General features: G+C 40.3%; 2 protein-coding genes across 6 annotated transcripts in view; one reads left to right on the top strand and one right to left on the bottom strand.

The window, feature by feature from the left end:
• Window positions 1-19099, top strand: part of dbx1a (developing brain homeobox 1a) — a 42132-nt gene extending 23033 nt beyond the window's left edge. For 2 of the 3 annotated variants that reach the window (XM_041992050.1, XM_041992057.1), the window contains 4 exons: window positions 16269-16411; window positions 16522-16623; window positions 18136-18338; window positions 18427-19099. In XM_041992050.1, coding sequence (XP_041847984.1) covers window positions 16269-16411; window positions 16522-16623; window positions 18136-18338; window positions 18427-18708 — 730 coding nt within the window. In that variant the 3' untranslated portion in view covers window positions 18709-19099. Of the gene's footprint in view, window positions 1-15958; window positions 16412-16521; window positions 16624-18135; window positions 18339-18426 lie in introns of those variants that run through there. The other variant, XM_041992041.1, reaches the window with a different exon arrangement.
• A 50-nt stretch (window positions 19100-19149) lies between these two features.
• Window positions 19150-24801, bottom strand: part of nav2a (neuron navigator 2a) — a 234295-nt gene continuing 228643 nt past the window's right edge. For all 3 annotated transcript variants that reach the window (XM_041991998.1, XM_041992006.1, XM_041992015.1), the window contains 6 exons: window positions 24548-24699; window positions 24305-24376; window positions 23993-24189; window positions 23785-23903; window positions 22718-22918; window positions 19150-22593 (listed from right to left, as the gene is read on the bottom strand). In XM_041991998.1, the coding sequence (XP_041847932.1) occupies window positions 22468-22593; window positions 22718-22918; window positions 23785-23903; window positions 23993-24189; window positions 24305-24376; window positions 24548-24699 (867 nt within the window). In that variant the 3' untranslated portion in view covers window positions 19150-22467. The remainder of the gene's footprint in view (window positions 22594-22717; window positions 22919-23784; window positions 23904-23992; window positions 24190-24304; window positions 24377-24547; window positions 24700-24801) is intronic.

The raw sequence follows: 24801 nt of genomic DNA, 5'->3' as shown, positions 1-24801 counted from the left end.
ATATTTTATAAATTAAAATGATGTTTGTCACTCAGTATTACCCATAATTTACTTTAAACTCGGCTCTTTATTAATAATATAATGTATATTAGTCTCATTGTAATGAACAGGCCATGTCCAGCAGTTGTTCAGAAACTGCATCTTCGGCTATTTCAGTATTGCACCTTAGTTAAATTCTCTGTCATTTCTTTCACTTTCACATTTTTAACCATTTTATTTTCACCATGCATCTTTTATTGCTACTTTATTGCATGTATTACTTGTAACACAGCACCATTGAAGGTTTTGTCTCTGTAAAGAAAAAATAAAATGGTGTAAAGTAAAATTTCAATTTACTGATTTTATTTTTATTTTTTTTCTTTTATTCTAAAACTGACTTGGAGCTAAGCTACAATATTACTTGACAACAATTCACATTAACTTAATCTACTGTGTCGCCAGTGCCGGCAATTATTATAGTACTATATAGTATATGTTAATGTAGTATAGGGTAAAAAAACAAATCCAGAATACAATGAAAGGAAAATCTTCTCAATTTGAAATTTAACCGACATGTCTTGAAATTGAGAAATGTCACTGTTATCTTAAAGATGCATGTGTCCATTTAACATCTCACTTGCTGTCACTTTAAGTTGCTTTTGTACCATTTTTCTGTAAAATAAGAATTCAATGAAGATATTCCGTCATTACATTTCTTTTGCATGTGACACTGTGTCCCCTGTTTTTTTGTTGTTTTTTTTAAGTTGGAGGGCTTCGTTGTTGCAGTACAAAAATGTTCCATTGAGTGTTTAAGGCATCAAAACAACTGACTAGTGACTGCAGATCCACACTGAAATATTGATACATCTGGTGCCAGATATTTACCTATTTATATTGATTCTAACCGATAGATATTAATATATGGATTTTTTTTGTAATTTGGGGTAGATCAGTTATTATTAGCAGGACCCCAGTGGAAAGCAATTGTTCAGGATCTACCTAGCTGATAGAAACTATTTATTCTCTTATTTTCAAAACTCATGAAGTTTTGTTCAACGTATTGGGTTAGTATTGTTGATACCAGCATGAATTTAGGTTAAGTAAATGAAATCTCACATCATTAGCTCTGACCCATTGGGCCTTGGACATGTGACCTCTGGAGGCATCCTGCAGTGTCTCTTTCCAGGAATTTTCTGATCCTGGTGCTATGGGTTGTGAGGTGGAGCCTCAGGGGATCAGGCTTGTCCTTATGTATCGTGCTGATGTGTGATCAGATCAGGTTTTTTGGAAGTTTGGATGCTAGATTAATGTTTTACTTTACTTGAGATGGTGTGACTACTTTTTGTAGTGCAACATCTTCACATTGTCCCACATGGGTGGGTGGTGTAGTTTTTAACCTAGTGTTTAAAATGAGAGAAATAATAGGTAATACATTTTCAACACTAAAAACAAGCAGTTTTGTTGTGTACCAACAAGTTGTTTCAGTTGTATTTGAAAGCAAACTTGGTGGTGAAAAAATACTGGCAAGATAGTTGGAGATGGTGGTGGTAGGCAACAGATAGGACGTGCAAACAGAGAAGGGAGGAGGAGTAGGTGGAGGTTGTGGTGGTGGGGAGGTCACAGTGGCTCCATTCAGGCTCTAAGACAACACCACACAGAATGATAGACTCCTCAGGATTGTTTGTCGCTCTCTGGCCATTCCCCCTCTCCGTCTCCCTCTATGGCACACATGAGAGACTCTCACAGGTACCAGAAAGAGTGTTTGTGTGTGTGTGTGTGTGTGTGTGTGTGTTTGAGGGGTGGGGCTGGGGTGGTGGAGGTGGGGTTGTATTTTGGAGATAAAGCCTTCTAGTCCTATGGTTGATTGCCCCGCTATAGACACTCACTCAGTGGTCCTGAAAGGCTCCCTCAGACACCAGTGAATAAACTCTTACTCTTACGCATCCATACATCACCCTCCCCTCCACCCTCTCTTCTCGTAGATCCAAACCCCCCACCCCACCCGCTCTTCTCGTTCACTTTGAATTTTCCAGGGATTTAAGCACAACCTCTAAAACCCTCCTTTCCACACTTATCCTAAAGGAAAATCTTTGCTTGCTCTTAATCTTTTCATGCTTACAAATGTTCGGGTATCACGAGTCATGAGCGTTTGAAAGTCAAAATTTCCATACTGACAACTGAAGGCAAAAAAAAAAAAAAAAAGGCCATTTTGATATTCATGACCAATGAGCGCCATTATGGTTCATTTAAACTTCAGAGGAATCTCAAATTCAAGTGTAGTTAGGTTTTTTTTTTTTTTTTTTAGGTTTGTTTTTTTTGTCTTTTTTTTGTTTGTTTTTATTTACTTCGTCCTCATATTGATTTTAATTTATGGTCCTGAAAGTTTTCTAAATTGAACCACATGAGGTTTGGCAGTGGCAGGAAACAAATGCTGCCCTCTGTCCGTCATTATCTTCTTGTTGTCACATGAAACAGATGCTGAAATGCTGATGCTTTCCTGGCAAGCTAACCATTAGCCTGCTTCTGTAAAGGGCCTTGTTAGCACTGTTGTGGGTCCTGTCAGCTGTTTCCTGAGTGCAGGAAGGATCTTAACAGGATGAGCTGACTACTGTGCATATTGCCTTCAGATGGGATGAAAACATTGTGTTTTACCCTTTTAAGTCTAATGCATAATTAACTTTTTTCTGTTTCCTTTTTTAATCAAGTTAACATTTTCAAGACTCATGACAAAATATTTTATAAAACTATACCGATTAAAAGGTCATATATACAGTAAAAGCTAAAGATTTAGGATCATGTTCATTTAATCTTTTTGTGTGTGCTTGTATCTGCAACAGAAGCTAAAAATTTTATAAAATCTTTGGCAAATATTAAAAGTTCTGATGAGTTTTTCAAAAACTCTTTAAATTTTGTAAAGATTAAAACACTAAGGATGCAGTGGCACTGTTTGGTCCACATTAAATTCACCCTTGTCTACTTTTACTGATGGTACAGTCCGTTTGGATAGTGTGACCAAAGACGCTTGAAAATCAGAGGTCACGGTTCCCTCAAGTGAATCCTGGTGTTGTTTGCTTACAGCATGGATGTCAAACTCCAGTCCTCAAGGACCATTGTCTTGCAGGTTTTAGATGTTTTCCTGTTTCAACACATCTGATTGATATTAATGGGTCCTTGTGCAGAACTTTATAACAAGCTGTTGGAGCCATTTGATTTAAATCTTGTGTTGATGCAGGGAAACAAATAAAACCTGTTAGAAAGTGGCCCTGAACAACCAAACTTTAACATCCCTGGCTTACAGTGTGAAAGCAAATGGACCATCCAGTGAACCAAAGAGAGGACGTGAGGTAGAGCATAAACACAACTTGTTGCCTCGCCAGCTGCTTGTACTGGTCAACTTCTTGTGAAGCTGGCCAGTACAGCAACCCCAACACAGCATTGTTTATTTGCAGTGAATGAACTGGCTGAAGGGGAAGCATTTCCATTTTAGTTCCTGGTCAATGAGCCAGATTTTCTTATTCATCTGTTTATTTTCTAGATCAATGGTAACCTCAGGGAAAATTCCCCCTAATTAGAAACTGAGTGATATTGTCCAGGTGGTTTTGTCTGCTTCAGTAAAGTGCAGTGTGAAAGCAAACCAAGTTTTTTGGACTATCCAGGTGTGAATGAACACTAAGTAAAATGTAATGACACAAGTTATTATGACACTAGGAACAACACAGAATTGGTTTAGTTTAGACACAAAAATGGCTTAAGGCCAAAACTGCAATTTTATCCAAGTTAGGGGACATCCTGTCTTCATGTTAATACTTTAAACACATTGAAATTTAAAAATATGACGCTATCACAAACTATGCCATTAAACTCATTTAGTTTGCAACTCTTTGACCTAAGCACATAAAATCATCAACAAGACCTTTAAGTTTTAAGAGGCAAATGAGTCTGCATAAGGAGGAGGCAGGGGGTGGTCCAACAACAAGAACTGTTATCCAGGATATTAGACACTGAGCATGTTTACATGACATTAGAAACTCATTCTTGCTTGTCCAACCAATATCATTTAAAACTGAACCCCTCAAAACTAAACACAAATGGGCTGAGGCGCTCTACACATGCTCCAAAGTTCAATCTTTTGTTGTCTTTTTTTGGAAAAACAGTTAAGTATAAGTTTATCTTAATGCTGCAAACTGAAAAGCAGCGTGTTAAAAGTCTGAATGCTCCTCTACAATCTCTGCATTCAGGCTGTCATGTTTACATGTCATGCACTTTGCTGCCTTTCGGGGGCAGAAAATGCTTGTGCTACAGCTCTTTCATTTTTTGAATTTCTTTCACTCTCACTTGCAAATGTTTAGGTTTTGTACAAGAAAATATAGTTAGGAAAATTAACATTGCTGGCCGTTAGCGTTCTACTGTTTATGCATCAGCTTTTGCTTCATCATGCTGACATTGCTTTATATGTAATAACCATCTTCAAAAATAAAAAGATTAGATTTTTGCGGCTATTTTATAATTTTTAGAGGTGGATATATGATCACCTGGAAGAACAATGCTGACCCCATGTTTCCCCGTTTGCTGTCTTTGTAGCTTTTCAGAAGAAGCAGCTTTATTGTCACTGTAGGACAATACAACAAAATTATGTTGGTGATGGTCAGTTTTCCATCACATTTGTTCCTGCTTTGCTTCCAGCCAACAGAAAGTTGCATGTTATTGTTCAACCTTTTGCTATAGCAGCTCTAGAAAAGCTAAAAAGCTTAAAAGCAGAAGATGAAATAAAGACCAAAATACGGTTATAATGTTTATGCAGAACTCAGCCAAGCAAATGTGCTCTGCAGAGTAAAACACAAGGCAAAACTAAGTGAATAGTGTGAATACCACTCTGGTCTCATCAGTCAATGGTGTTGAGTGGTGCAGTGAAGATGAACAGACTCAATAGATCCTCAAAGACCTGGGCGGCAAGACTTTCCGCACAACAGTTTGATTGACACTGTCTATCACAGGCAATTAACTCTACTCTCCAGCTCTTTTTTTTTCTTCCTCTTTTTCACTGCAGGTTACATGTGAGAGGAATTTTTAAGAGTTTTACAGTTATTCATTAGATTTTATTTGTTTGGCTTGTGATAACCCTTATCCTGCCCCAGCAGTGATATGTATAAACATGCATTTCAATTTTTAAACCTCTGACTTCCGTCACTGTCACACATTTACATTTCCAACTTTTATATGTAAAGCCAAATGGCTAGAAGAGCTGAATGTTGCCTCCTTATGGTGCAGTGTGGTTTAAGTCATTCAAATTCAGCCTCAGTGTGGAGGTGCAGGGCTTTGCATATTCCTCAGTCCTCAGAGACTGTAGCACAGGCAGACCTACCTTTGTCTTCACCCAGGCTGTGGACCTCAGGGAGTTCTTTGCTCTGATCAGGCCTCCATTTAAACAAGTCAAACAAAACCAGCATTTAGACCAACCAGGTTCCCTCCACTGGAGATTTATGTGCAAGCTGTTACCCTTCTGTTCCCGGTGTGATGGTAAATGCTTATTCCTCAGGTCTTTATTATTATTTCCTAATCTGCTTTTTAATCCCATTTAAACAAAAAAGAAAAAAAGAAAAATAATGTACTTTCTTGAGTAAATTTTGAAACTAAACTTCATGGTTTGAGTTTTCCAAATGGATGGTAAAGATAGAGTAGACCAACTTGGCTATTCTTTTTTTTTTTTTTTTTTTTTCCTCCCCCCGAACCGTAATTTTCTTTTTAATGATACATCCGTGCACTTCAAAATCTTCTTCTACAATAGATCTAATATAAGCTGCCCTTCAGCCCTCTCCCTCACTTCTGTTTCAATCATCTCGTACACTTGTGAAGAACTATGGCTGAATTACTCTGCTTAGAAACAGAGAAGTGCCTTAATTAAAGCTTCATCCTCTGACCAAATCCCCCTCTCTGCTTTATCCTTCTCTTCTCATCCTCTTTCCTCCTCGACAGCCGCGTCTCAACCGGCAGACAGAGGGGGGACATCGTTGACTTGCACTCCGAGGCTTTCACATAATCAACAGCCTCTATAGAAGTCCCCCTATTTGATACAATGACATTGCAAATTAAAGGAATGACTGTCCAAATTAAATCAAGCAAGGCAGCTCCATGCTTGTAGCCGGGTTCTCAGTTCAAGCTTAGCCACCTCTCTGCTCACCTCCCCTCCCTCCTTCACACTCTTGAGTCTCATAAGCGAGAAGTAAGCGAAGAGAGTGAATGGAGGGTTTTTTCTCTCCCCAGTCCTCCTTAAGATACTACTTCTTGCTAATTAACTAGTGCTCTTTGTCATCTCCTCTCAAAGTATGAAGGACCTCAGGAGCCCTGAATAGAACTTTCTCAACTGGCAACCGTTTCCAACTGTCTCTTGCTCTCATGCACTTGTCTCTCTGCTCTCTTTGTCTGGTGTTGCAACAGGGAATGAATTGATAGGGTTTTTATTAATTAGCTTTTGTGTGCAGTTTAAAAGAAAACAGCTCATCGTGGGGGACATTTTCTGTGGATTCTGATCATTAGAAATGAATTTTCATTTAAAAGAAAAACATCTTTAAAGTTTGTGAGTACGTAGTCTCTTTGCATGTGAATACAGCCATGATCCCTGGACTCAGGAGACGGCCTATCATGGCCTGTCATCTCTAATCCTTGAAATATTGTCCCAGTTCAATGAATGGTGTAAAATTGGAACATATGTGTCATTATTCTGTAAATCTTTTATTATACTGTGATTGCCCCCTTTTTTTATCCTCACCTCTCTTCACAGACCACTCCTCACAAGCTGCCAGTTTCCCATACAAGAGTAATTATGTGCAAATACTGTTTCTTTTGTTTGTGTTTTTTTTTTGTTTGTTTTTGTTTTTTTTTTTTGTTTTTTTTTTGTTTTTTTAGCAAGCATGCACCGAATGCAGTGTCTCATAATGCATGAACTATCACAGCAACTTTGATTTAAGGAGATGCAGGAGCATAAAACTGCGGTAGCTATCTGCTGGGATCTGAGATCTGCTGAGGCTTTACTGGCTGGACACACCTCATAAAGCTAACAAGTTTTGAACTCCTATACTGTGACATTAGATTTTCTTTTCTCCTGGATCAGTCTCATCTCCCACTGTATCATACCCAGAAAAAAGAACTGTAAAGGTCCATCAAACTGCTGAGGCAAGTTGATGGGAAAACATTTGGCGAGAGAACCATGTCCATGGATAATCGCTGGAATCACACTCTTCCTTATGAAATGTAAGAAGCAAAACAATTGGAGCCAAAATCTTTCTCACTGTGTGTGGCAAGGCAAACAATGACCACTCTACATCTCCAATATTTTCTAAACAAGATTGCAAGGTGTAAGAGCATCCTTGACCTGCTGCATGCATATAAAAGACTTTTCTTTTTTTTAAGCTTTACCTCAAGTGATTTTATTTATTTTTTCTGAAGGCAAGTGAAAGTCTTACATTCCTGTTCTCTGGCTTGTTGTCTTTGGAGTGGACTCTCTCTCAGGCCTTTGTGCTCTTCTTGACCTCAAGTGTCTTATCATTTGGCCCTGCAGAGCAGAGGTCACTCTGCTATAGGTGACCCTTCCCCCTGCCAGCTCTGTTCTCCTTTTGTACTTGAGTATAAGTTGTACAAGAAGTCTCTAGGAGAACTTTTAAGCTAAAAATAATTTACAAAGTGCTTTTGAGAGGGAGACCCCAAAACAGCTTTGAAGGACTTTAGGTGAGAGATGAATAGAAAGCTTGAAGATTTGGTGGATATAGAATTAAAAGTTTGTCCAAAGTTTTTTTTCAAATCAGAAAAAAAACTGCCGCCTCCTTCCATGTTGTTTCTGGTTTGACCCCACATCCTGGTCATGAGTTTATCATGCAGGCCATTTGCAGTCCTGGCATCGCTTTGTTGGCATAGTTGATCAGTGGGTTGAAAAGAACATTAAAGTACTGCATGTCACGGTTTCTCTGATCAGGATAAACTGTCGTTTTCTGCTTGTTAAGCTGAAATATCTCTGAGCTCAACATGGCTGCTAAATCGGAGGAGAGGAGAAGGGGGGAAATGGACTGCAGTTGATGTTGAAAGGAATAGATGAGTGATGGTGTAGAGAACTGACAAGCAGAAGGGGGGGAGTTGAGACCTGGGGGAGCAGAGGTCAGATCACCTAGAGCTTATTAGATCCCTCATAGTACAATGATGGGATCAATTATAAGCCACACTGGGACTGAGAAGCAGCACAGGCCACTGGTTCTAAATGGCTGTATGTGACTTTGAGATGCAGGACTTTGACTGCTCCAGGAATCAGACTGGAAGGGGGAGCAGCTCTCTGTGGAAAGTCAGTCAGACCACATTATCGCTGTCTGTTAGAACCGAAGATCTCAACCGCCCAATGGTCATCATGCCTCACAGAATTTCAACAGGGTAAATGGACCGGCTTGTGTTTCTGCATCCGGGTTGAAGAGAACTTTAGGCCTTGTCAGCCGCTTTACAAACTGACACCTCACACTGAGCTGCACAGAAATGTGTGGAAGCCGTCCCTTTTTCTATCAACTTTGTAAATAAAATGTCTATTTAATCTCCATATGAAGCAACACTAAACTAAAGGAATAAATGTTGAAGAAAGAAAGGAGATGTGAAGCAGATCAGAGGTACTGGGATAATTACTTTAATTTTTCCTGAATGAATTTTTATTTATATAGGGTGCTGGAGCCTAAGCCCAAGTTTAAAAATCATCTTCTAAAGTAGCATAAATTCATCAGTGTTACGTGTGTCTGTTTTCATACAAAATACCCAATTTTACAAAACGAATGGCAATCAAATATCTACTCTTATTTACCATAAATGATAAATAGACTGTATTTATATAGCATACCGTAGGTAATTAATAATTGGTGTTGAATGAGTTGTTAGACGAAGTGTTTCCCTTCTGATGTTCTGTTGGTGTGTTACTGCAATTGTCCTCACTTTTAGCAAGATTGGTTGTGTAATTCCAGATATTTGCTTTGTTTGGCTCAGAACTCAGAGCGCAAGGTCAAACCTTAAAAACTCTGACTAGCTTGCCTGCAAGTTTGGGATCACAATCGTTTTGGTTGATGTTTAAAATTTGGACACTGTCACATCATAGCTGAAAGTATGCATTTTTAATGAGTTGGGGAAACAAAACCAAAATGAAACTGATTTAGACATCAACATGATAGTGGGATAAAACAACACAATACAAATGAGGGATGCTTCTATTTGTCATTAGTTTGAAGTTTAACTCTGTGATTTCCCTACAGGCGGAATTCATCAAGAGCCTTGGCTGATATGACTAAACATCAGATTTTTGCTTCATCAGTACAGACTTGCTTTAAAAAGTCTTCTTGAAACTTTCCATAGAAAACTTGCAAAATCTCAGAATGAAGTGGCCCTTTTTAGTCATAACAGAAAATACTTGTTGCTTTATCTTAACTGTGAAGGATCGCTTTTTTTTTTTTTTTTTTTTTTTTTGGCTGATCATTGATTAATCATAAGAGGCCAAGTGTAAGATCAGTGTCCAGCCTTGTTTATGCAGAGCTCAGTCAGGACCCTTTTTAACTTCACACACACACACACACACACACACACACACACACACACACACACACAGCAGTCGCACATGCAAACACACACTTGTGCAGTAAGAGCAGCAGCACTGAAAAGATCACTGGTTTCCCCCTGTTATGCAAATGCATCAAAACGCTTGACTGAGAATTATATATGAATCCAATGAGGCTTTTTCTCTCTTTTAGAAATGCTTAGCCACAAGTAGTGAGAGCCCTCAATGGCAAGCGTCCGCTTCACTCCCTGGCCATGCGTATTATTCAGCTTGACGAGACGCAAACTGACATAAGCACCCGGGCTCACTTTCACCCACTGGCAATCCGATTATATGGCCAACACGGCATCAATGCTGCAGGGCCAACAGGCAGTGAAGTCCGTCAAGCATCCCCTCCTCCACCCAAGCCCCTTCTTTCTTCATTCATACCACCTTCTTCTTCGTCTTCTTCAAATGCCCCTGCGTTGCAGCCCCTCCCAAACACACTTGCACACACACTTCCTCAAACGTCCAGCCGTAGTAAACAACTAGCCTCCAGAGCAGACTTCTTAAATACCATTAATTCCAAGAAAAACTATTGCAAACGATTTTCTTTCACTATGAATGACTTAAAGAATTTGTTTCCTCTCATTTAATAATTGCTTACGATGCACAAAGCTGAAAAACACAAGTATTTGTTTGGATTTTTATTTTAAATCTATGATGGGCTGGGCTTTGTCGGCTGTGCAGCTCTGCAGAGCACAAAGACAGTACCAGACAGCTGCATGCGGCGGCCTTCTGAACCCTTTCTAGTGCGTGTTCGTTCTATAGTGATCAGATATTAGCAGCAATATCTATATCAAAGAAGTACTTCAGGTCATCCTGACCAGGAGAGTCACCACTGTCACAATAGGGCTCTTAAACTAAACCGGTGTTGACAACCACACAGCCTGGCCACCTTTTCTGTGCTGCGCAGTGACGCTTGGGTCCTCAGACAGGGCACCCGTTGAAGCAGTGTGTGTTTACATGACGCTATCCCAAAAGACTGCCAGGTGGTTGGGGGGGCTCCTCTTGCAAATCGCCCCAGATCCGTGAAACTAATGTAGAGATGAGATTAAACTTGCAGAGAGATACATTTGCAATTGATTAATGCTGAGCCACTGTGACAAATTGTAAATACTTTTGAAGGACTGTGTGCAACCCTTGGTTTAGGTGTGTGTGTGTGGACCTTTAAACAGTATTGCCAGATTACTGTTAAAACTTAAATGTTTGATTAAATAACTAATTTGACACCATTTTCTCCGTATTTTGCAGCACCCAATGATTTTGTGCAAAACCAGAATTAAAACATTTAGATGTGAATTAATTCATTTCAGGTAGTTTAATGACCCAGCAGAGGATGTTCCACCTGCCTGCCTGTCCCCTCAAAAAACAAGGATTTAGAGGACTACTGTGCTTCCTCTGCACCCCTCTGTTTTGTCTGGTATTAATGAGCAATTAACTTTGCATACAAGGTCACGGACAATGGTATTGGTTGTCAGATTATGCTAATGCTGTTGGCTGTGGCTGCACTGAAAGAGGACAGGGAATCCCTGTGAATACAGAGGGTTGTGGCCTTTCTCCAAGATTAGAAAATGATATGCAAACTGTACCAACATGCACTTTAAGAAGATTAGGACACCACTCGACATCCATACTGACAACTGCTAATAAATGAACAGTGAAAAGGGGGAGGCAAGTGTCCATGTCTGGATCAAAAGGAGCATTTAAGCTGCCAGACTGTCAGCATCTTGAAAGCAGCACTTTTGAGTAAAAGTTTGGACAGTACTGGGGTGGTGAAATGCATGGTTTTAATGATATTTTTATGAGTTGTAAAATTTGGAGGGGGTGAAGTTGAGATCAAACCCGACAACAAAAGCCCAACTGAAAGAATTCAATGTGGGGTGAGTCAAACAAAAAAGAGCCTGGGGTGAAACTAAGAAGTTGAACTCCCATGACCAAGTGAGAGGGAACAGGTGCAGCCAAGAGTTCATACAGAGCGCTTTGTGCACCGATGGCTCCAGTCCATTTGGGATACAGGGAGGGGCCCATGTTTAATACAAAGTTAATATCGATTTAATGCTTGTCACTGTTCTTCTGAATCTTGTGGCATTGCTAATTCGCTCAGCGTTGAGCTGAGCTTTTGCGCCGCCTGTGCCAGATGCTGCAGAGACCCTTCAGTACTGCAGTGATGCGAGGTGAAGCTGCGGCCAAAACACCCCAAGTGGGAGCTGCTGCTGAGGTGAAGTCTGGTCACTAACTGAAACCACTGAAATAGATGTTAGGTTAACTGCACATGGCAGGAGCAATGACTCACTGCAGCTTCATCTCTAGCACATCTCCTAAAACCTGGAATAACCTGATGAATGATGCAAAAGTGATGGTCAAACTTGTCTAAACAAATTATTTCTTAGGCTCATAGTAATGACTTATTTTTATGTGTAATAGCATAAGAATATTAATATAGCTGAATGTGAAGCCAATATCAACAACCTTATTTATTATCTGTATGTTAACAATAGATTTGTTTTATTGTTTATTATTATGTAATATCTAAACTTGCACCAAGATATTTTTAAAATAAGTCTAAGAAACCATTTTTTACACATTCATTTTTATTGTAGGTTTATACATGCAAACTCTAAATTTAATTATCAATATATTTAAAAATATGGATTTATGGCACTCAAATTCTAATTTATACCATACCATAATATTTTTTATTTATTCACTAACATATCCATAATATTGTGTAATATTTCTGACATTGAGAAACTCCTAGTATTAACATGGCTATTCAGTAGAAAAGTTGCCTTTTTCTGTTTTATTGGTTTCGAGATATGTACATAATGTTCATAAGCTGTATTTCTGAGCTAATTGTATGTAAAATACAATTATTCTGGTAATGTCTGTATTTAAAAACCTGCGACAAAAAAGGCATAACTGGTGGGAATAGTTAACAGAAACATTTAATAGCAATGCAGTCTTATCAGAATGTGTAATGAAACCGTTTGTCCACCATACCAAAAAAAACAAAAAAAAACAAAAACAGATCAATAACTCGCATTATGTAAAATGAACATGCATAGTCAAACTTTAAAACTTTAAAAAGTGCCTGATTTCTTTTGCAAAGTGCTTACATTTCCAGTGACCCAACCCTGTTACAAACTGGACTGTAAAACTAGCCACATGTTCAGAAATAATATATAAGGAGGTAAGCAGTCTATTACGCCAAAGTGGTGTGCTACAGGACCAAATTTGTCTTTCATTTAACCAAACTAAGCTTCAAGTTATGGTTTTAATAGTAAAACACGTTTGGATGCTGAGTGCGTCATTAGGCTTATTTGCTGCATAGTGGGCATCATGTTGCTAGAACAATTTTCAGTGTTTAAACATGTAATGGAAAAACATTGAGCTCACAATCTCCCAAGTTTTTTGGCAAATGTACCATTGGTGGGTTGCCATGTCTGAAAGCCCGATGGAGGTGGATGCAGAGTGAATGTCTTCAGGACTGAAATGGATGGACTGCTGACCGGTGTCATATACGCAACCAGTCAGCACAATCTGTTCATCCCAGTTAAGTGAAAAGATGGGGAGTTCCCTTCCCTTGATGCGCTCACGTCACTGATAAATAATGAGGGAATAATAAACAGTCAACCACCTGTCGGACCCGCGGCACAATAAGACGGCCCATTGAGAGCCTTTCATGCATGGGTAACATATTTACTCAATCCCTTTTACTTAACGAGTCAAAAAGAAACCCAAGACAATGGTTAAGTTCATCTGTTTGGTAAACCAGTATATGGCCCTGTCCAACTTATCAGTTAAAAATAAAGTCATATTCGTTTTTTAAAGGAGTTTCCACAGAATATGGAAGAAAACTCACAAAAAGTTTTCTACTAATTTTGAGCGTAATTTAATGAGTCATTCTTCGAGAAGAGGCCCACAATGCGCAAATAGAAGGAAAGATGTGACATGGTATTTGTCTTTTTACCTGGGTGGACTGTTATTATGGTTTATAATAACTAAGATATTATTATTACTGTTAATCCTGTATCTGCTTATACAGCATATGTGATTATCCCTGCGGGGATAATAGTTTACCATATGGGGACATAATGAGGTATTTCCAGTATGAATATTATTGGTAAATTGAAATCTTAATAAAATTATGTTAATGCTATTGTTTATTTGTTTTTTTTTTTAAGAAGATAAACACGCTACAAACTCTGACAAATTACTGATTATAATTTAGGATATCTGACCTCTTGATGGAGACACACATTTAATACCTTTTAAATTTAAACATGAGTAGCTGAATCCCAGGACAATCATAAGGGGGGGTTGTTGTTAGTGGTGGCGATATTTCAGAGATGTGCTTTTAATGGCTTTAATTCAGCCGCAGCCAGCTGTTTTTACTCGGCCTGGTAAAGGAGCGGGGGACGTGGCAAGCTTGCAAAGCTCGTAGAAATTAGTCTCGGTCAGCCAGAGCAGCCCATGCTTCCTGCTAACCATCTGCTTACCGCTCACAAAAGAGGGATTTCGGGCAGCCGAGTAAAGGAATATAGGCTCATAAAAAACCTTTGAAGGTCTCGTTACTTATTGAAGGTGTGGCTGCGAGGACGGAGCGCTGCGTTAACGCCTGCTTGTGCGTCCTGCGTGCGCCAATAAAGACGACGCACCTAAGCATAAACTCCCTGTATAGGATCATTTCACGGAGGCGTTCCCTTGTAATTATCTGATTGTAGCAAATTATCTTATGTGATTAATGTAGAGCTATTTCAGTATTTGAACTGATCTAAATGATACATTGTGAACAATTTACATCAACCAGAAGACAAAATGAATGACGAACACAGACTTTGATACAAGTGTTCTTTTAGACTAAGTTTTTATTTTTACCTATTTATTTTACACACAAATGATTACTGGGAAAAAGTAAAATAGGGACAGAAAATATAATTAGCTATTTAATATTTTCTAAATATTGCAAGTCGTGTAAAAAAACTAAAAGGTTTTGAAGTAAATAATCTGAATGAAGATTTTTTTAAGTGAAATAGACTTTAAAAATCTTGTTTCATTAGAAAAAGAAGGAAAAACACACAGCCAGCCTGTAGGCTGCAACATAAAACAAAGAGGATTATGAACCCGTTAAAGACTCATTTAAAAGTGGATAAATAAAATGTGGCAAAATACTTAAGACATTTTGGAAACTTTATGATTTAAAATAATGTATTATTATTATTATCATTATTATTATTATTGTCTTAAACTGGTGACATTTCTTCTTTGAGTTTCCAACACATATTCGCCTTCTTGCTTTGCTTTACGGGTTTTCGGGGGGGCTGACAGAACACGACTATCAAGCTCCAAGTCGCTTTAATAAGATTTTTATATGGGGGTCTCTATGTCCGCTCATATGAATGCGTTTTAAATCAAATCACAGATGCACTTTTATTCAGCCAGTTAAAATAGCAGAACAAAATCGTCTTTAGAAATAAAGCTTTTTTAATTCCACTGGGCCTGGGAGGGAAAGAGAAAGGGCCGAGGGGCGCCTCCTCCGCAGCTGAGGGTGACAGTTAGTTCATGGTTAACAGGATCAGGAGAGCACGGCCCGGGCCGCACACTTCTCCTGTGCGCTCTGAGCTGCGGCTGTGCGCAATGAATGAAGCCTGAGCAAAAGAGTGATATTTAACACATCTGTTAAAGCGTTTTGATAGCAGAAATCCGTTTAAGACATTATTCCATGACGAAGGCCAGATTGAGTGTTGAGAATCCTATGAAACCCTAAAACTGATTTACATGTGATGCTGCCAGAGCCTATAGCTAATGTAGAAAATAGATTATTTTGTTTATCATTCTGTTGTTTGAAATCTGCTTTTGTGCAAACTGTTTTTATGTACACTTACTTTTGCAACGCTGGAAAAAATATATTTGCACTCTTTTAATCAGACATAACAGAAAAACACGAAAGGAAAAAAGTAAAGTACCTTTTTAAGAAGTCATCAAAAGTCCCATTATTATATTTAAATCTGAAGATCGCTTTTTAATTAGGCCGCTCTCCTCTGCTAAGCAAAACAAACTGAAAGGAAAGTGGCCAACATGCAAAATTGATGACTGAGCCTCTTTTGTGCTCTTTGCATTGTTGATTCCTTGCTTATGAAGTCTAATGCAATCATAAATTGCGTCTTCTGGCCAATCAGCAGGCCGGGGGATGCGGCATGAAAGCGACCCATGTGGAGAACTTTGTTGAGCTCCATTGTTGTGGCTGTCAGCCTTGAGAGGAGAGCCGGGGGGGCTGGCTGCTATAAAACTCGTCTTCCCCGAGTGAGAAAGCTAGAGCAGTTAGCAGGCATTCACACGACTGAGTTCCTCTCAACTGACACCCGGAGTATTTCTGATTTCACACGGCAACTTCCCCCACTTTTTTTTAATTTCTTAGTTTCTTTCTCTATCTTTTTTTTCGTAAAGCTGGGACCATGATGATCCCAAGTGTCATTGCACCCCCGGCCTTCTACCCGGGGCTGTACCGGCCCACCGCGGCACTGCCGCTCCACCAGACTCTACCATCCGCTTTTCCGAACCACTCCGGCTTCCTAGTAGAGGATCTGCTCCGCATAAGCCGCCCAGCCGCATTCATAAACCGGACTGTCCCACCAGCCAGTACCTCTTTGCCCAACGTTACCACTACGTTATCTTTTAGTGGCTCATCCGTGGAGCGCGCGCTGGCCACTACCGCGGTGACGCGCGAATCGTGCTCACCGAAAACTTCAGTGACGAGCAGCAAGGACCCAAGTTTTCTCAAGTTTGGAGTTAGCGCCATCCTCGCACCATCACCAAAAACTGGTGAGTTAGCAGAAGTTTCTATGTTTGCGTCTTGAATTTGAACTTATGATTATTTTGGATTTTCAAATCCAGATCCAGGAATGATTTTACGCATGACGTTTCCTCCACAGCGTCTTCACCCCCTGCAGCCCATAGCCTGCACTCCAAGACCTTCCCTGTTCCCTGCTTCGAGGGAGCTTTCCACCCCATATTCAGGACACCTTATTTACCAGGTAAGCGCATCTTTGATGTCTTTCTCCTCAGCGGCCTTTAGAATACTGCCTGTGCTAATTGCATTTAAATGCTGTCACCCCTGTCAAATATTTTAACTAAAACGGAGGAAGAAAAGGGACAAACAGCCAGAAAAGAAGAAATCACTGTCTTATTAATGGGGACTGCAGGCTCTGGCCCCTGCCAGGGCCAACCCACCCTAATTAACCAATTATCCCAAATCGTCACGCTCTAAATTTGAGGCGGGGTGGCAAGTTATAGTTTCCCTGCTTCCCATTGGGGGCGTTTTGGCATTTCTCTGGCCCTGCGTTTTCCCACAGCGCCCGAGGGGCCACCGGGCCACTATGGCGGTAACAAAGCCCCCAACACCGTGACCAATTTGGTCAGCTCCCACCGGGCAAACCACCCACACACCCAGGAGAGTGACTTTTACCAGGCGGGCAAAAGGCGTGAACCAGTCATGCACTAATTTCCCTATTAGGCGCTATTGAGAGTTTTCAATATTCTCACAAGACCACATAGTGCGTCGTTGTTCCTGATTCTACTGCGGCTGTAGGACAGCTACAGTGAGTCCAGTGAGCAGAGCGCACAGAGAAGTGGCCTGCGTTGTGAGGTTCAAAAGTCAACTTTCACTGTGCCAACTGCACCCAAAATGTCCCAGCTGGAGAATTTTTTTTTCATGCAAGCTGCATGGCCCATAGGATAGGTTACCACTGCCCCCCAATCAATATGGGCCTTTAAACGTTCCTGTATTCTCTAACCGGACCAATCAACGAGTTGAGCTAAAGAATAATCCCTTAGAAAAGTCTATAAAGTCGCTAGTCCCGGCTTTCATTGAGACAAATCATAATGGAGATGGAGTCTATTCATGGGCTCAGCTGAATGCCTCAACAAAACAACTCCAGCGTCTTGAATAGCTTTTCGTGTTCATTTAATGAAAATGATTTGAGGGCACGAAGGAGGGGATAAAAAAAATGCGCCATTGCCCTCCACTCTTTGCTCCCCCCGCTTGGCATCAGTATTCTGGTATGCAGTTGTGTTTAGTTTGAAAGTGTAAATCTCCTTTTGTTGCAATAATATATGGCCTTCGCCGCCTGTCCTGAGTCTTTTCTGCGTTAGTTCATTACTACACAATTACCGTTCACGGTTTATTAACTCCTCTATCCGCCCTCACAGGGTTCCTTAAAGGATATTCCATCTCTTTACCATACCAATGCGGTTGAAGACCGGCCAATGTGCTAATTAGTCACCTCGTGCCATTTCACTCAAAACTGAGACGTATTGCTCAGATCCAAAAAGGGGGGGGGGACACACACACAAACTATGGTCTTAAAGAAGAACCATATTCATATAGTATCAAGGAGCCCTTCAGAAGCGCAGTCGGGGCTTCATTTTCTTAAGATTACCAAGCAGTTAACATAGCCTGTTGCTTCACTTTTTCGACTAAATTTATGTCACATGAGCCGGGTTTTAAAGATGATAATATAGAAATTTCTTCTGTGTTTGTATTGCAGCATCTTCCTCCGTTGTTCCCATCCCCGGGACCTTTTCTTGGCCCCTGGCCACCAGAGGGAAACCCCGCAGAGGGATGCTGAGGAGGGCCGTGTTTTCCGACGTTCAGCGCAAAGCCCTAGAGAAAATGTTCCAGAAACAGAAATACATCAGCAAGCCTGACAGAAAGAAACTGGCTTCTAAACTGGGCCTCAAAGACTCACAGGTAACTTAATCTCAAGAATTCAAAATGTTAAGTACGCAGAGCGAAGCGTACGCACAGACTTTTCTCACTTATCTCTCCCCACTTTCAGGTGAAAATCTGGTTTCAGAACCGACGAATGAAGTGGAGGAACTCAAAAGAACGCGAGCTGCTGTCATCTGGTGGATGCCGGGAGCAAACTCTGCCCACCAAAGCCAACCCGCACCCGGATCTCAGCGACGTGTGCAAAAAGTCCTCAGCCGAGGATGAAGCGGAGGAGGAAGAGGAGGAAGAGAGAATGAGGGCGGCAGGGTCCAGCCTCTCTTCTCCCTCCCTCTCCAGTAAGCACTCGGACTTCTCAGAGTCAGACGAAGAAGAAATAACCGTATCTTAATTTATTTTAAAAAGCCAATATGGACTTGTAACCCGCCATTTGTTTTAATGAAACTGTGAACAGATTTGTAAGAAGCTGCTGCCCGAAACATCAAACCACAAATGTCTCTTTATAGCTTCATTGGTGCACGTGCGCGCTGGACAGGATCTACTTCCAAGACACAGTTTGCTGTTTTGCACAGCTTTGTATAATTGTACAGTGTTTTGTACAATTTTGTATGGAGATTTTAAGCCAAGAATATTAAGTTACTTTTTTGGTTTGACAGTAGTCGTTTATTGAAATTGTAGCAGTTTTGTTAATAATTTATATTTGTTTAATAAGTATTTTGTATTATGTGCTGTATATATGTTTCACTTTTTTTTGTATAAACACCAAATAAAATTGTAAATGATTTAAACACAATCATGTGGTCATTTAAGAAAAAGGCACGTTAACATTAAGTCATAAATAATCATAAATTTTATTGAATCACAATAACTTACTAGTACAGTGATAACAGATTTTCCGACATCTGGACAGACAAGTGATGATAAACTGCATCAATCCTCTCTGATGTAAAGAGACTGTACACAAAATACTCAGTTTCAAGTATTGTACCAAATTGGCTAGAAAAAGTCATCAAAATGCTGCAAGATAAACTATTTACAGTTATGTTACATGTAAAAATTGTACATGGCTAAGAAGGCTAAACATTCATAGTTTGTGTAGTAAAACAGACCAGACAAATGCTTCAACATCCGCATCCCTCAGAGTAGGCTTTACACAGACGGAGTCACACTCGTTGTGCTTACAAAGACAGTACAAGGACAGCCTTTAAGGAATAAACACACACACATCCACACACACAAAGATTATTGGACATAAATCTGGAGCCATGCTGAACTTTTGAAGGCAGTACTGAAAACTGCTCAGGGGACAAATACGCTTCAGCTTTTGGCTTCAATTTGGAGAGCAGAATGAATGTTGCATAGGATTCGTGACAAAAAACATTGAAAGTGAAGGACCACGTGACCCCCATTTAATCTGTTTGCCCTTCCTCGAAGGCAGACAGGGAGGCTTAAAAGAAAGAAAAAGTACAATATTTTTAAAATCACAAATACATCAAACCTTTATCATTCAACCAAAGTACCTTTATAACTTTAACCTCTCATTAATTTCATTACTATAAACAAAGCAGCGTATACACTAATTTTCACTTAATGATTTTGATGTGTTTAAATCTCATTCACATATTCAAAACAAGCGTGGCAAAAGCACAATTAAAGGATGGGATGGACCAGATAAAATCAACAAATCATCCCTCATCCAACAGGTTCTGACTTTAAGCACCAAAACACATCTAAAATTTCCTCTTTCTCGCAATTAGACCAAAATATTTACAGTCTTCTCAGCACTGGTTCACACATGCAGAAAACTTTATCTAAAACCCAAAGCGCTGCTCTTCATTCATGTCTATTCAATCCCACGGCATCCGTGATTGATATGAGGTCAACGCCGCTCCTCGACAACCACAGGTTGGTGAGGAGAGTTGCCTCGCAGCCCTGTTAAGTTTACAGCCATCTAGACAAAGAATCAGCTAATGCACATAGTCTGTTAGAAAAGAGTAAGGCATTGTTTGTTAGAAGTCAGTCCAGCACCAAAAAAGGATTTGTGCTACAACAGCCTGCATGGGCCAATGTGCATTGAGATCTCAGCATGATTAATGGGTCAAAGTAAGAATGTGTAAGTGGTAGAGGCATCGTTTGGAAAATTACACAAAAAGTAGTGACACAAATTTAGGACATCCCAAAAGAAAAAAAAATGAAAAAAAGAATAAATCTTGCCAAAGTGAGAGTTAGAGAAAATGAGCCTTTTAAGGTTTTTGTTAACTTAATTCTGTTCTTGCCTTTTAAAAGTAGCTGTACATGCTATGCTGCAAAGGACTGTTTTTTTAGCAGCTCTGATGGGTGTGTTTGATCAATAAAACCGATATCTTTCTTTTCTGCTCCATTTCTAAAGAACTATTTTCAGGGAGCAAATGGTTCCCAGCTGTTTGTAAGGATATTATCAGCGAGGACCTTGTTAAGTGTGATATGCCAACTCAAAAAAAAGAAAGCAACAGCAAGGATTGTGGTGAGTGTTGCTTCCTGCTTCTGTCCTTGCATAGCTGGTTTGTACTCCTTGTGAGCAAGGCAGGGAATGGTTAGAACTTTTTTTTTTTCACACCAGACATTTCAACCTGAAATGATATGCGAACTCAAGTGGGGGTAAAGAAAAAAGGGCTGCATTCCACATTTGGCAGCTGTACATGATGGTAAGTTAACATTGCCTAAGTGTAAACAAAACTTAATCTAAGCTGAATGCAGCCCTCAAACACATGCTGTTCAATGTCTCAGGTTAAATTGTCATTGAAAAATGTCTAAAACATCAGTTCCACATATTAATTGATTCATAGTTTTGATCATATTTAGTTGGTAAACATTTTAATTCCCAATGTTAATTTTTTATATAAGAAAATTCATGTTTTGATCTGTTTATGTTGAAGGACAATGCATGAAGACATGGGTGCAAGTCTAATGTTAGCATATGTCCCTAGCCTCTCAAGTGGTAGATTCCAGTACTCTGTATTTTTCTTATTTTTTTCCTATTGTAACTGATTTTGATTCCCAATCCTGTTTGTGCCTATCAACATGGCAAGCTGTGGTCTTAGAGCAGTGGTTCCCAAACTTTTTTTGCAGGGCCCCCTTTTTATTGACAAAAATAATGTCAATTAAAAAAATAAGTTTTATTTAGCCTAGCTGTGCCCCCCTTGACATAACTTGCCCCCAGTTTGGGAACCACTGTCTTAGAGACGGCTGCTGAAACAGGAAGTACCACCATTGATCATGCATGAAACTTTACTGGTGTAATATAATCAAAATGAAAGTCAACTTCTAGGATGGACGTGGTCTGATCCACAGTTCAGTTTTACTTTTAAAGCACTGTTGCACAACAAAAGTGATCTTAAAGAGTGAGAGGACACCTGGTTGTCATGATAGCTACTCATCAGTCACAGCTGGCGTGATCTCTTCACAAGATGATCTCTAGTATAGTGATCATTAGACAGAAATGACAAATCTTAAGATTTTTGTCCAAAAAACACATTATGATGTATCTGGCAGTAACTCATGTGCTCCTCAGACCAGGTCTTTTTAACTCAAGGGTTTTGTGATGTGGAACAGGCATTTTAAAATGAATTCAGGCATGTAGGTCTGAACACTCACTTTGGCTTGATTTATCCATCACAAGTCACAGAAACTTAGGCTGTGGAGATGGAAGAGAAGGATACTGGCTGTTCAGCCAGCCAGCCAGCAGCGGGTGGTAGCGCAGGCTCACCAATGCTCCAAATATGAGGGTCTGTATCTCCATCTGCAGGCTGCTCTGGTACACTGCAGTCAGGCAGGACTTATGGCTGGTGAAGATGATAAAAATGACGCCTCACCATCAAGGACAGGCTGTGTGCTTGAAATCTGTCTGTCTGAAGTAGATGTCAGGCTCCTGATGGAGGAGCCATGGGCCACAACGGTGAAAAAAAACAGCAGTGCAGTAGAAACTTTTGTTACCCATTTACTGAAATGCAGTTTTATCTTTTTCTTTTATTTTTTTGCCTTTTAAATAATAGGGTTACCTGCACCCAAGTTAAGGTGGCTGCATTTTGTGGCATGAGATTATATTTAGAAGTAGCTCTCATTATGAGAACAGTAAAAAAAAAAAAATGATATTAAATGTATTTCAACAGCATCACAAAGTAGACTCCAAGGATGAGTCCAGGATGTCGTCATGGTGACTGTTGCTGTTGGAATCGCTGTCGTAGCTCTGTGGGCTTGATGACGTTGCTGCTTCCTTCAGACGCATCAGCATGTTCATCTGTTGGCCAAAACAAGAGGTTTGTGACACTGTTTCATCAGAAATATTCCCTTTAAACATTTGTGCATGCATAACCTGCCTTACATACGGAGTTAGGGCATCACAGCCTGTTGTGTTGACTCACCAGCGGGTCTGCGTCACTGTCGCTCTGTGGCGGCTCCTTCCTGACTCCCTCTCTTGGGGCAGAATAGCCATCGAATCCCACGTCTTCCGGGCGGAGCTGCAGCAGTGGGGGCCAGTCACCTGGAAGGGGAGTTGATGACCACGGGTAGGTGTCGATCACCCAGGCTGCTGGGTCCTCCCATGCAGCCCTGCGGCCATACAGCTACAAAGGGAGAAATAAAATCCAGGCTGTTTTCATTTTATTACTGAGTGAATTTGAACCGAATATTTACATTGTTCCCAAACGAAAAATGCACAGAAGTGAAATAACTAGGCAGTGCAGTGTGGACGGACGTCATGCTGAGTTTTGGAGAATTGTAAACTAAAATAAGATGTCTTTGCCAGATGTGAGAGAAGAGTAGGGAGAGGCCTTCAGTGAGTCTGTTATGCACAGCAACACATTTTTTTAAAAAAAGACAGAAAACCACCTCAGGCATAGGTAAGAGCTGAAGTTTTTTCAAAGTGCATAAAAAACACGGAGGCTTCTGATAACAGTTTAACTTGAAGGACATTAGCTTTGCAAAACTAAATTTGTGTAACTGAAAGCCGGTTTCTCTATTTCTGATAAACAGATGCCAATATGTGCAGGTATGGAAGTAAAACTGCACAATGGGAGTAGAAATTAAATACAGTACAATAAAAAGTGAAAGTTGCTCCAGATTATAGTAAAAAGACTCATTATTGCATGCAAACACCTCCGTGCTTTTGCAGTCTTTGATGGTACCCATTCTTCCTAATATTGTTTTTATTTTCCCTAGGAGTTTAGGAGCAATAGGAGTTGTATTGCTCCTGAGTTCTGCCTTTCCAGTTCCCTCTTATGCAGGGGCTTCAAATACTGTAGATTAAAAACTGGATACCCGATCTCACAGAGAGCACTCATATAACCCAACTCTCTATGAACAGTTCCATCATCCTTAATCATATTACATGGATGTGGAATCAACTCTGATAGGAACCACAACCAGTGAAATACCTTGTTTTACAGGCCATTTGTGGAGAGAGCCCAAAGTAACAGGTGAGTGTTTTTACCTGCAGTCCCTCGCGTACAGCCTCCAACATATAGGGGATGATGGAGTAATTCCAGAGATCAGTGAACCAAACCCTGCATCCCTCCACATCCATTGGACATGCCAGAAAAAGACGAGGTCCTGCAAGCCACAGAGTGGAGAGGTAAAACACCATTTTTATGTTGTGACTCAAGAGTTGATTGATCTTCTCCATTTCAAAGTCTCCTTACCGATGGTGACGTCAGAGGAGCTGTGAGTCTCCAGGAAGCGGTTGAGGTGGTGCCAAACCCGCGGGATCCAGTCGATAATCTTCACCAATTCCACGTTGCGTGTTCGGCTACCAATCTCCATCTCAATGAGCTTCCTCCTCAGGTAGCGACCAAGGAACCCTTTCACTGGCTCCGTGTGGTTGGCACACAGCACCCACCTAATGCACCAATATTCAAAATTATGAAAAAAAATTCCAGCAGGGAAAACTATAGAGATAAATATGATTGTACTAATATGAATTCTTCTGGACAAAATTATTAGACACTATTTACCTGAAGTTGTGGTGAAGTTGCAGGTTGGGGGCAGATGATGTGGCTTGGCTCATGGTGCCGATGATATAAGGGCTGAAAGGAGAGATGAACATTAATGATTCTGTGTCATCAGATCACATTTGGACCTGAAATAACCAGGCGTGAAACAGCTGAGATAGTTTTACTTATCAAATAGCAAGACATGAGGACATGTATCTAAATTCATACATTTTTTTCTCTTCAGATGGGTGCGTGTGAACTCACCAGTGCTGGTAGTTGCAGTTGAAGAGTCCATTGAAAATTTCTCCCAGGGAGCTGATGTGGTGTAGGTTGTCCAGAATGACCACCAGGGGGCTGTCTGCACCTGAGACACTGCTGCACTGCTCTGCCAAACCTGACAGGTACTGACGCAGCTCCTGCAGACACAGAGTTCAGTTCATCCTCATGCATCACTGTTTCCTTAACACAACTTGTCAGGCTAGAGTGTTAGTCACTCAGTGTTCTTTGTTACAATCTAA

Source organism: Melanotaenia boesemani, chromosome 1, assembly GCF_017639745.1.
Source record: "Melanotaenia boesemani isolate fMelBoe1 chromosome 1, fMelBoe1.pri, whole genome shotgun sequence".
NCBI lineage: Eukaryota > Metazoa > Chordata > Actinopteri > Atheriniformes > Melanotaeniidae > Melanotaenia > Melanotaenia boesemani.
This window is presented reverse-complemented; position numbering and strand designations above follow the sequence as displayed.